A 13,627-nucleotide genomic window follows, 5' to 3' on the forward strand; every position below is an offset into this window, starting at 1 on the left:
TCATCTATAAAACCTGCTATTAGTCAAATTTGTGTCTTTATCAGAAAACTGAGTACTTTTAAGTTAATTTGGGAAGATGAGAGAAAACAGTAACAAAATTATTTCTTATGTGCTCATGATACTAAATTCACATTATGGTGCCTTTTCTTAATTTGCTTTGAAGAGATTATATACCTTCTATGGCTGTCTTAGCTAAAAGTTTAGTGGAGTTTGAAGCAGACAGCTTCCAGGTAATCTCAACATTGGTAGAATGTATTCTTTAAAAAAAAAATAAAGTCTAAATTAACATTGTTCCCTTTTTCTTCTTAAATGTACTCCTCTGAAACCCTGGAAAGTATAATATGTTAAGATACTGACTATACAATATTAATTTGTGACAGATACTTTTAATAAAATATGTCAACATTTTTTTCTGGGTTACTCACTAATGGGGTAGCAACTCCTTAATGGTGATCATTTTATATTTGTGAAGTTTTGTTATCACACTGATGTTTTATGTGTTATAAGATCTTAAATTGCAAAGAGAAACATATCTTTGTGTGAGATTTTGAGAGCACTGTCAAATGTTACTCTCTCAATTCCACCCAGTGCCAAAAAACCTCAGGAGACATAGATTGTAAATGTATTTTATTTTGTAAGCAACAATCAAAATATATTTGTGTTACTGATTTCTTCAAATATTAAATGGGATCTTAACAAAATTTGTCCACTTTGATGTATTCTTATACAACTTTGGAATCTGCAAAGACCCTGACTAAAGAAACAGAAGTAATTGCACAACCGAGACTGAAGGTGTTACAGTACTGCAAATGATGCCAGATGTCTTACATTTAACCAAACACACCTTCAGAGGTCCCTTGATTTTGAGCATTAGGAACAATAGAGGAATATACGCTGAAAGTATCACCAATAGCTTTTTGCATTGTTTTATTTAAATACGACAGTATCCAACATAGCTGCTAAACACTGGACAATATTTGAAGTCATAAGTACATCCACATGTTCCTCCAAATGACGTTTGGGGTCCTAAATAAAAAAATAAGGAAAGAAAAAGAAAAAAGAACCATATTACTGATAGAAGAATTACTTAGTTTAAGTAGTTGATGAAATTGGTAAAGAAAGCCAAACCTAAATTTATACATATTTTACAATTTAATTTTCCTAATATATTGTTATGTTCTTAGATAAAACCTGATAAAATAAGATTACACAATGAAAAACTGATTTATGTAAAACCTGATAAAATAATAGATTACACAGTAAAAAACTTATTTATACAATCAATGCTTCGACTCTATACCAGAAATTATGGAGTAACAAGGAATTCTATACAGCTGCAGCATCTGATTTTTTTAAAAACAAAGTATAAGCATTTATAAGTGTACATAAGCCCAAGTATGTGTGCATATTTTCTGTCATTCATATTTATTGACTGTCTAAGAGGTTCTTTACTCGAAGCAGATGCACCAATAGGTAAGAGTTCAATGTGAATTCTTTCTCATCACTTCCTCTGCAATTTTAATTTAAATTTAGTTCCTGTAGAATTTTAGTATTTCAGGAAAAAGTGCTTTAAATGATTCAGGAAATACTCCTGGATCAAAAGTCACTGTTAGTTGTTTAAAAATTTAAATACAATGTTAAGATATACATAATTTACATGTATATAATGTGTATAAAATAATGCTAAGAATACATATTTTCTGCAGCTATTTTGAAAAAATAAGGTATCAGAGAAAAGCATATAGGTACAATCTTTTAACTGAAACCTGATCAAATCTATATTTGAAACATCTGAGTTAAAAATGAGCTTAAAATAACACTGTAATAAATGAAGTTAAATTAAAATGCTTAAATATATTTATGTTTAAGGCTGAGCTGAACGAAGTATTTCAACTAAATGTGAAAGCTTTAAAATATATATTGCACACAATAAAAAATTCTCAATTAAAGCATTATTTTTGTATGGGTATTGCTAAAATACCCAAGACTCCTGACTTTAAACAAATGCTCATCACTGGAATTATTTCTTGGCTGTTCTTTTCTAAATTACAATTTCAATACATGCTTGATTTCCTTAAACAACCCAGAGATGCAACATGCTACAAATAATTTCAAGTAATTAGGCCACATATTAAATTTTCTTTATTTCAGAAATAAGCCTTAGGAAATCTTAGGTGAAAGTGTCTGAGAAAGACTGGCAGGAGTAAAAGATAGTGATCTGATTCCATTACAGACAGTTTTGCTTTTGCCACGCAATAGGCTAAACCAGTTAAATGCTAGATTAAAAAAAATGATTCTGATGATTATTCGACTTTGCCCATTACATATTTTTCAGCTTCACTTTTAATTTAGACCTTTTATTTGTTGCTAACTGCTAAAATCTACATCGTAGCCTCACAGTCATTTATTCAAAAAATAGTTAGTGAGTTCTATCAAGTGCAAGACTCCAAGTTGGTGATCTAATAATAGATATTAGGACTACAGTAAGTAGTGGGAAAAGACAAGGTAACCAGATCACACAGGATGAGAGAACAAGATGAACTATACTTCATTTTGTTTGGGGAGGGTTCTAGCTGTTTTTAAATTATAATATTCAGAATGTAGTGAGATTTAATTTCACTAATTATGATATTTAAGTCAGACCTTTGCCCCTACTGCTCTGTTGGAGTAACTGGTTTTGTAGTGAACTGGTAACACACTTCCCTCAGTTATCTACATTACTTCTTGTGGCAGCTGGGTGATTCTTAGAGATTTCCCATCCAAGAATGGTCCTGGCCCAAACCTACATAGCTTGTGAGATGTGATGGGATCAGAGCATATGGTAGGATGGCTGAAAGCAAAGACAGCTTAGTGTCTTGCATCTGAAATATCAAGATTCTGCCAACATCAGCAATATGATAACCATGTTCCATGAAATGAAAAAAATGTAATCAACATTCTTTAAAAAACAGTCTAATTAATCTGTAGATTCTTTTAATTGGCTGGTGTGTTCCCCCAACCCTCAGAAAATAGGAACTAAAATATATATTTCATCTTGGAAATGTGAAAGAGCAAATACTTAAAACCCTTTCTCCTCACTCACTATAATCCAATGGGGCTCTCAGCCTTCTCAGGAACATTACCTACAAACTGAAGCCTACATATTGACAAAATGTATCATTTAAAAAACTGTTACATATGAAATAAACCATTATATTATCTTCACCGGTAATATTATTTCAAGTAAAAATAACACCTGAATAATTAACTCAGGACATAAGTTTCTTGATTTATTTCTAGTAAATCATTTTCACTAAAGAGAGTATCTTACAGATCTATTTGTGACTTCACTATATATGGCAAAGAGAATTTGACATCAAGTAATTCAGTGACCTTTAAAATTAGCATCATAGTTACAGGACAAAAGAAAAATGTAGAGCGAACAAACAGGGAAAAAAAAATCATACAGGCCCTCCCACAGCTTTAACTCTACAAGAGCACGTCTTTGTGCGACCGCATAACCTATTCCAGTATACCTCACCTGCTTGCCGACATTCTTTATTGCCAGCTGTTCTGCTGTCATCTTATCTTCTTCTTCTACAGCCTGTGAATGAGACACAAAGGACAGAGTTTCAAATTCCGAATTTACTTTTCCCACCGCAGAACACTCAACTGAGGACAATGGTGATCATAATTTTCATTCACAGAACCTTTTATTCAAGTGACTTACTAAACAAAAAAGCAAGTTTGCTAATCTTCAGAATAACCTTCAGTGTAATAAAAACTATTACCGCCATCATTTATGTTTATTGTATTTTTATTTTATTTTATTTATTTATTTGAGAGAGAGAGCGAGAGAGCACAAGCAGGGGGAGTGGCAGAGAGAAAGGCAGGCCCCCGCTGAGCAGGGAGCCCGGCTCCACGAGGGGCTCGACCCCAGGACCCCAGGATCATGACCAGAGCCGAAGGCAGACACTTAACTGACTGAGCCACCCAGGCCCCTACCACCATCATTTTGAAAACAGACTTAAGAAATACGTAAAAGACACCGAATATGTCAAACTGGACCAGCACATGGTAGTATTCACCATCTGGAAACTGTTACAGAGCCCTCTGAGGGATGGCTAAAGTGAAGGAGAGAAGTGCCTGAGGCAGTTCTTAGGGCACCATGGTGCTAACTAGTCCTATTCTCCTTTTCCTTGTTCTACTTTCATTACACCTCTGCCCCAACTTCCCATTTCTTTGTTGCCTTTTTTTGGCCAACTGAACCCATGCACACCCAGTATCCATTTAACTATGAGAAGCTCTTAGGATCAAAGGAGCTGCTGCCTTTTGATCCACTTAACAAATCATACAGTTTTCTCCCTTCATAACTCTACATATTTAAATCTCTAAAAGTAGTACATGTATTCAGAAAAAAAATCTCACTTTTCCATGACTGATCTTTAGTAATCATGAAGAAACAGAGTAATCTGAAGTTTTCAACAGGAAAAACTTACTTGAATTAAAAGCCAAATCAAGTAAAACTTACTTGAATTAAAAGCCAAATCAAGTAAAATTAAATCAACAAAACAATATACACAAACCATTTTCTACTATTTTCAGTTAGCTACAAACTCTCATGTGTATGACCATAAATTTTCTAGCAGGTAATTACGAAAGAATTACAGCATGTCGATTAGCTATCACCACTGCCCCCTCTCTCAACAACGGCACCACCATAAAACCTCTTTATTGAGAAGGAACCTCCTTCAGAGTTTGGGTAATTTTCTGTCTGAAGCCAGGACTCTGTACCAGGTGAACTCCTGGTCTATGATTTATTCATAGCATCTGATAAGTGGAAAACACAGAAAACTGAAGGATCGTCAACCTTAAGAAATAACACCACAGCACTTACCACAAATATGATTACCAAAGGGGTGAGATGGTGGGGGTGGAAAGCAGGAAACCAAAATCCCAGTGAGGGTTAGATTTGGATACTCTAAACTTAATAGTCTCGCAGCTGCCAAATTTCTTCATGTGTGAACAATGAACATGTAGGAAATGCAATCATCAGACATTTCCCATAAACTGGGAAGTTTGGCTGCATTTCACACCTTCTTAATAGTTTTGTAAACAGAGAACTTGAAAATGAGCAAAGATGGCAAGTGTCTAATTTTATAAATGGACAAACTATCTAGAGAATTTTCCCCAGTAGAACCTGCCTAAAGAGAAAAGATGGTGAATAAGTACTGTACCTGATTATTAGAGGATACTTATTTACAATACATCATTAAGAAAATACATTTATGACTCATAAACCTGGAAGAAGGAAAAATAAAAGCTAATAACACTCCAAATCTAGAATTCCCTAGATAGAGAATATGTTCATTTCACTTAAACTATATGATTTGTTAAGTCAGATGTCACTCCTATTATGCTCAACTAGTAAAAAAGTATTACCTAAGTGGGAAATTGCTTCTCCATCTCAATGTTTTACATATATAGAAACATGAGCAACACATAAAAAGTTTGTTTTTCTCAATTACTTTTACAAATCATGACACTATACCTTACCAACTTGAAAACATTATTGGATGAATGAACGGAACAATTCACATTAGTTTGTACTCTACATTCATTCAGTGTTAGCTGCTTTATGCACATGTCAAAAACAGTACAGTACTGGAAGGAGGTAAGAGTTTTGGAATTTGGCTCAAAATACCAGTCAATGTACAAATAGTTATTACAAAGTGTTTTGGAGTACTGCAAATATCAAAGATGGCAGGTAGGCAAAGATGAAAGTCAAAAAACACTGATCTTATTTAAAAGGTTAAATAGGATGTAAAAAGCTCTAACTTAATTTTTAAAATCTTTTACATCGTTTAACCACTTTACCAATTAGTTTTTCCATTTCCAATAATTAAAAGAGAGAGTTCACAAACTCTTTGAGAAGTGCAGATGGTAAAAAGTACTCCCAGCCATAGATGCCATCTGGAAAATGAGGAGCAGCTGTAGATTTAGGCATATACTAAGGTTGCAAACCCCCATGACAAAGAATAAGCACATCTTTTTCATTCTAAGATAGACCAGAGCAGACCAGATCATCACATCAAACCCTTAAATATTTTCTCCACTTACCTAAGTCACCTATATCTCATCTACCATCTGGGCAAGACCAGTTTGTCTTCATTCATAGTTCTAATCTGGCTAGTCACCAGGAAAAATTAAGAAATGGTAGCAGCAGAAACAAATGAAATTCAGGCACAGGCAGTGTCCTCACTAGGGGAACTTCTGTGTTTATGGCAACTTCTGTGATTTGGCATCAAATTTTGCTTTTGCATTCATGCTCTTCGGTTTACTCAACCAACAAAAAAGCACTGAAAATGTTTGTGGCTATTCACACTAGAAACGTTTTTAACAGTTTATCAACAAAGACCCCCAGATGGCTATCCCATCATGCACGGTCTGCACAGTTCTAAGAAATTCCTAGAATTTGGTCTGTTATGTTATCATAATCCCCTCAGATGTACCCCCATCTTAAAGAGGCTTTTACGAAACCCATTAACTTCATTCTCTTTTTTCTGGTAATGGTCAAATTTATTAAATGGAAAACCAGTATCTTAGATTCTACCATTTAATCTACCCTTTAATAAATATGGACTGGATTCTTTGCACTTCATTAACACTCTTTTAAGGATCTCCACACGTAAATTCCAACGAACTCAGTTTTCTTGGACTTTCTGAATGCCTTTAGGAGCTTCTCCAATACCTGTTTTCCTTTATAATCCTTTAACCTCTCTGCTTTTATGATACCGTGTCTCTTACTCCACACTTCTCTAGTCCTTGGGCTTCTTCTTTTCCCTTTGAAATGTTAACTTTCTTCAGTCTATAACATGCCATACTCCCACATAAACACATGCTTTCTAAAATCACATATATGGTAATTTTTTTCACCATTAAACAAACTCTGAGTAACTGCTAGTGCATTTTAAGATAATGTATTTTACTCCTTTCTTGATTTTATGTGAGGTCAATGTATTGACTATATAACTGAAAATCACATTACTGGGTTAAGGCAGTAGAGAATGAGTTTAAAGAAACGGCTTTTATAAAACATACTTGGGAAAGCAAAATTAACAAACACGAAACAATTAGAAATCTGAGACAGGATAAGAGGTGTGAGTTTGGAGAAAATTGGTTTTCCTACCACTATCAGTAATTAAATATTACCATACACGTGCTTTTACAAATATTAATTTACTGAATCCTTAAAACATCCCAGTGAATTCACGTAATCTACATTTTACATATGCAGAAATTAGGCACCTTTGAGGAACTATATGTTAATTCCAGCAATACTTCTATTATAAAAAAACGTATTTCTAACTCTCCTTTTGGAATAGCTTATAACCTATACATGTCCTCAACAGCAGAATTTTCATTTTACATATTGGTAATCACTCATTCTGAGTAAGACAGTTCTTGCTCTTCAAGGAGCTCACATTTGGGCTTTACTTGCCTATAAATCTCACACCGCAATGCAGTATGAAATATACAAAAATGGAGTGTGCACAGAGAACAGGGACACATACAGCCATACAGCTAATAAGCAATGCAAGTGTGACTTCAACAGTACTATCTATCTCCAAAGACCTTGAAGCAAGATTCATGACAATTCAGGAAACGATTAGTTTTTAATGACACATCCTAAATAATAACAAAGCCAAATCCATGATTTAATAAATGGCCTGAACAGCATAAATTCTTTCTAAAAATCTTACAGGGAATCCAATTTTCAAGTGTAATTACACAAAATAGAAATATACAATAAAGATCATATGTGTATGTGTGTGCACACATAATGGAAACTGTAGTTCAACTTGTTGAAAAAATTTCTATGGCAGAATCTATTTGCTGCCTACCCAACATATATTTTCCCCTTCTTTTGTAATATAACCCTGATTTTAGTAAAGGCAGTGATGCTCCCAGGTAAAAGACCACACTAGGGGCGCCTGGGTGGCTCATTCGTTAAGCATCCACCTTCAGCTCAGGTCATGATCCCAGGGTCCTGGGATCTAGCCCCGCTAGGGCTCTCTGCTCAGCAGGAAGCTTGCTTCTCCCTCTCCTACTCCCCCTGCTTGTGTTCCCTCTCTGTGTCTCTCTCTGTCAAATAAATAAATAAAATATTAAAAAAAAAAAAAGACCACACTATATAGCCTTTCGCAAAGCAAGGTGTGTCCGCTTGAGTTCTGCCAGTGAAATATAATCAGAAGTGCTGCTGGGTAGGACTTAAGAAAAGGATTGTGAAAGGGAATTGATTTAACTGGGAAGTAACCCCCCTTTTGCCCTTCCTTTTTTACCTGTTGCTGGGAACTCGGATGGGATAGCTAAAGCTCTAGCAATCACCGTGAATCATAAGGATATCTATAGGATGGAAGTCAATATAAGGGAAGTGGAGCAAAAGATAGAAGGAATCGGGGTTTGGAGCACCTGGGTGGCTCAGTCGGTTGAGCATCCAGGTTTCGCTCAGGTCACGATCTCAGGGTCGTGAGACTGAGTCCTGAGTCAGGCTCCACACTCAGTGGGGAGTCTGCTTGAGATTCTCTCTCTCCCTCTCCCTTTGTCCCTCCACCCCCATGCACTCTCTCTCTTTCTCTCAAATAATAAGAAAAATCTTTAAAAAAAAAAAATCTGGGTTCATGATGACCTCAAAGTTTCATACAGGCCTTGAGTTGCCAGAAACCTACATTTCTTTTTCTTTTTTTTGAGACCTACATTTCTATCTTGTTGAAGCCATTGCTACTTTGAGCTAACACAATCTTAGATATAAGTAACACCTGGTTAACACAAAAACTGAAAATAATGCAGGATTTACATAAAGCAGATCATTTCCCTGCCTTCCACCTTTGAACTGACAGTGTTAACAACATAATACGTTGAGATAAATGGGAGACAAGTATCTTTTTTTTTTTTAAGATTTTTATTCATTTATTTGAGAGAGAGCACAAGCAGAGGGCAGAGGGAGAGAAACAGACTCTCCACTAAGCAGGGAGCCCATGCAGGGCTCAACCCAGGACCCCGGGATCACAACCTGAGCAGAAGGCAGACAGAAGGTAGATGCTTAACCAACTGAGCCACCCAGGTGCTCCAAAATAGGTATCTTTGAAAAGGAAAGGGAAGGTAAAATAGTAGGCACTTTTCAAGTTGTTCTATAATTTAATTTTTTATATAACAGATTGTAAATATTTCTCTAAGTCGGTGCTTACAGAATTCATTCTTCATAATAACCCTTAAAAGAGAACATGTTAGTTTTAAGAGTCATATGCATTTAAAATTGAAAGATGGCCTCCAAAAATGTTATGTCACTCTACTTACCCACTAGTGATGCATTTTCCCAAATTTTTATATTTGAAAAGAAAAAAAATTCTATTTATAATTTTAATTTTTTTCTTTGACTACTTAATAAGGTTGGACTTGTCTTTTCATGTTTATATGCCACTTGTCTTCAGTGAGTTTTCTAGCTCTTTTGTCCAAATTATTGTTTTTTAAAACTATTTTATAGGGATTCTTTGGATATTATGCATTTTTTGGATACTAGCCCTTTCTGTGTTACCAGTACAAATATTTTCTCCCAGTCTGACTCCTAACAAGCATTCAATAAATGTTAATTATTATTTTTATTGCAGATAAACTTTACTGTCAAGTTACCAAAACTTTAAAACCTCATTGATATTCTTACTAGCATTAAAGTAATCTTTAGGAAGTCTGACAGCAGCTTTACAATACTGAATCTTCCTATTTGGAAACAAGGGAATCTATTCGCAAATGTTTTTAGTATCATTCAAATAAGTCATATACATTTATACATTTCTTTCTTATGGTAATTATTTCTAAGTATTTGGTAATTTTGGATGCTATGAATTGATTTGCCTATTGTATTTTTCAACTGGTTTCAGCCTATGTAACTGCTTGGTTACCACCCACATAATTCTCTATTGTAACAGTTCTAACAATTTTCTAGTTTAGGCTCTTAGATTTCTGTTTGATTGCAAACATATCCTATCATACTTAAGAAATGATAATCTGGCCTGGTTTTCCCAATATTTACATATTATTTTGTTTTTCTTATCTTATTACACTAGCATAAAACAACATTTTCCTACTTAACTAGCTACTGTAGTAAACCAAACATAGTCACATAATTACACGTTTTACATGTAAAAAATACATATGTATTTTCTGAACTTTCTGAAATATATCTGAATTTTCTTTTTTTTATTTATTAAGATTGTTTATTAATTTAATTATTTGACAGAGAGAGAGAGAGCACACGCACAAGCACGGGGAGCGGGAGAGGGAGAAGCAGGCTCCCCGCTGAGCTGGGAGCCCAATGCAGGGCTCAATCCCAGGACCCTGCAATCATGACTTGAGCTGAAGGCAGACATGTTAACCGACTGAACCACCCAGGCATCCCCATACCTGAATTTTCTTTCAGGTTATAGAGCAGGCACTATTTCTATCTAAAAGCTACACTGTCAAATCTCAGATTTATAGGGCTACATGTTTGAAAACAAGGCAAATTTTTATGTCTCTCTGTTATTCTTAAAATACTCTTCTACAATTCATTTTTCACTTGCACTTTCACTTAAAAATATCCAATCAAATATTATCAATATTTTAAAATTTGATGCATCTTAGCAGAATAAATTAGGAGATCTGGAATAACAGAGTGTGGGTGTTGTAGTTTGGTAATTAGAGAAATCAATGACTAGTAATCAAGCAGAATCTGTGTGGAATTCAGACTTGAAATAGAAAAGTTGGGACAAAGGAATTTAATTATTTTCTAATCTTCTTTCACTTTAGGAGCTAACTGGCACCTAACGGTAATTACCTTAGTTTAAAACACCAACCAATTAAAAAGAATACTATGAAGAATTGGTAGCATGGGCCTTTCTTTTTATATTTTAAGTGTTACTAAAAACTCCACCACATTCTCTTTCAATCACAGAGGGAATTACATTCTCAAATTTGGACTCCTTCATATCACAGCTTACACATTGTTTTCATTTTATAACCAAACCTTACAAGTTTTTGAGTACTACAGAGATTTTTTAAAACTGTAAAATAGGAAAAACTTCTGTGGATGGGCAGCAGTAACCATAAATAGGTTATTTCCTGGCAGTGGTACCAATATGAATTTACTTAAACTTGCAATGTTACAGAGAAATGAAAACCATTCCTACAGTCTGCTGAATAATATTACTTAAGTCACTAATGTGTAAAAGGTTAATAACTATTTTAAGTATGATAAACTACTTCTTTTTCGTTAATATCACTACATGAAAACATATACTAGAAAGATGAAAAAAAAAATTTTTCCCCCCTATCATCTAGAATCAGTGGAGATTTCCAGCTGGAACACTACATATACATCAAGGCATGATCTTCAAAGCCAGGCCTAATTCTGCTGGAATTTAGTTTGTATGGGCCCATCAATTTTTTTCAAAGCTAAACTCTCTCCAAAGACTTCTTGCTACATGTGGCAAATTTTATATACTGTCTCTTGGCTAATATTTATTTTGGTAAGATGTGTTTAATGTAAAAAGAGAAATATTACTTTTTGGTGTGACAACCAATATCAATTTTAACTGTCTCCAAAATCTTAAGCTCTAGCCCCTACCATTAAATTTTAGTCCTATATTTCCACTGCTTGTTTAAAATAGAACTCTAACTCCTTTCTCAATCCTTCTACTTCTAAATTGGAAAATTTTAATGGTACTAACATACTTCTTGTCACTTAGGAAGAAACCCTGAATTCACCCTCGATTAGTCCTTCTTTCACTTCATCCATCCAACGGGTGCCACGTTTTATTTGTCTACTGATGTCTCTGTTCCTAATGCCACTGTGGTAAAGCTGATACCTAGTACATTTTGTTTGAATAACAGCAAGCTCCCCCTAAACAGAACGTCCATTTCAAATCTCCTCTTACAGCACACTCCTTCTTTTATACTGTTGTTAAATTACATTTCTAGAGACAGGTTCTGGGTATATCATGCTCCTGGTCAAAAATAACTCTATCCTGATATTCCAAGCCCTGTTATTTGACTTCAGTAACTTTAAAAAAACTATTCTCCCCTATTCACCTTCATGTATCATATACTCAAGCCAAACACAGTTTCCTAAAAGGTGTCTTTGTCTTTTCTGTCTCCTAGTCTTTACCCAGACTAGGTAAAGGTATAAACAATAAAAAATGTTTATTTTGCCTACGGTAACATTTCTCCGTATGTCCAATCTTATTCAAGCTTTAAGGTCTAGTTCAAATGCTGTTATTCTCTAAGACAGCATCCTGGGTCTCCCACAACTGAAAGCAAAAGCCCCTGAATCTCTATAGAATTTCACTACAGACTTCTCTAGGGCAGTTCTCTAACTTCTAACTTGTATATAAATGAGTATACAAATCTCCTGGAAATCTTGATCAAATGTAGATTCTCATTCAGTAGGTCTGAGAGTCTGCATTTCTAACAAGATCCCAGGTGATACTGATACAGCTGGTCTGTGGACAAATTGAATACTAAGGTGTTAAGGAACACGCCCATTTTGGCCTACTACTCTGATCATTTGTGAATTTTTTTTACTGCCTCTGTTTTCCTATAAATGAAGGAAGGATCCCTGTTTTCCACTGCAACTTGTACAGGAGATATTCAATAAATATTTGTAAACAAAACACTGTATAATTTGTGTGTTTTACAAAACGCAGTAAGCTATATGTATGTGTATATAATATGTATATATGATTGAAACAATAAAACTGAGTCAAATGACAACAACATATCACACGTAATAAGGGTAAATATTATTTTGTAAAACTTTTGTTGCAACTATATATACACACATATACATTTGCATATTCTGGGTCAAAATGTAAAATCTATTCTTTATGTGGGTTTTTGTCAAGAAAGCTGGAAAATACATGTTAGGTTGAATTATGTACCCCCCCCAAATATGTTGAAATCCTAACCCTGGTTAGAGATTGGAGTTGTCACAAGCTAAAGAAAGCCTGGGACTAAAGCATCTGGAAAAGGAAAGGAAAGATCTTCCCCTGGAGGCTGCTAATAACTTGATTTTAGACTTTTAGCCTCCATAATCGTGAGGGAATATATTTGTTTTAAAATACCCAGTTTAGGGAAACTAATACAACACAGAAGATACATTTTAAGTCATAGTTCAAGTATTTTTTTTAATTTCAGAATTGTAAAAGAATATAAATTTATGAGCAAAAATATTATGGCCACATGTATTTTAGCATACAATAAATATTTTCAGGAGATTTCACAAAATATAACTTTTTAAACATCCTCATATAAAGTGATCTCCCCTAGTTATTCTTTACATCATCCCATTTATTTCTTATAGCACCAATCACAATATATTATTATATTGTGTTTCGCTGTTTACTTTGTTTCCCCCACCAGAAAATAATTTCTGTGAGGACAAGTCTTGCTTTTTACCGTATCCCCAGTGCCTGGCACATAGCAGGTTTTCAACAGACACTTATTAAATGAAAAAAAGAAAAGTTCATAAAGTAAACTATATGTAGAAGTATTAAATGCTGTTGTTATTATCCTACATCTCCTTGTTTCCCTTTCCCTTCCAAGAAAAAGCCCT

At 34.5% G+C, this 13,627-nt stretch overlaps 1 protein-coding gene across 3 annotated transcripts in view; it reads right to left on the reverse strand.

Annotated features, from left to right (window-relative positions):
• Positions 1 to 610: 610 nt before the first annotated feature.
• The window catches only part of PSMD14 (proteasome 26S subunit, non-ATPase 14), a 99,963-nt gene continuing 86,946 nt past the window's right edge, over positions 611 to 13,627 (reverse strand). For all 3 annotated transcript variants that reach the window (XM_025853857.2, XM_073883418.1, XM_025853865.2), the window contains 2 exons: positions 3,521 to 3,583; positions 611 to 1,026 (listed from right to left, as the gene is read on the reverse strand). In XM_025853857.2, coding sequence (XP_025709642.1) covers positions 928 to 1,026; positions 3,521 to 3,583 — 162 coding nt within the window. In that variant the 3' untranslated portion in view covers positions 611 to 927. The remainder of the gene's footprint in view (positions 1,027 to 3,520; positions 3,584 to 13,627) is intronic.

Source organism: Callorhinus ursinus, unplaced genomic scaffold, assembly GCF_003265705.2.
Source record: "Callorhinus ursinus isolate GAN/ISIS: 27379988/994484 unplaced genomic scaffold, GSC_fseal_2.0 scaffold2, whole genome shotgun sequence".
Lineage (NCBI taxonomy): Eukaryota > Metazoa > Chordata > Mammalia > Carnivora > Otariidae > Callorhinus > Callorhinus ursinus.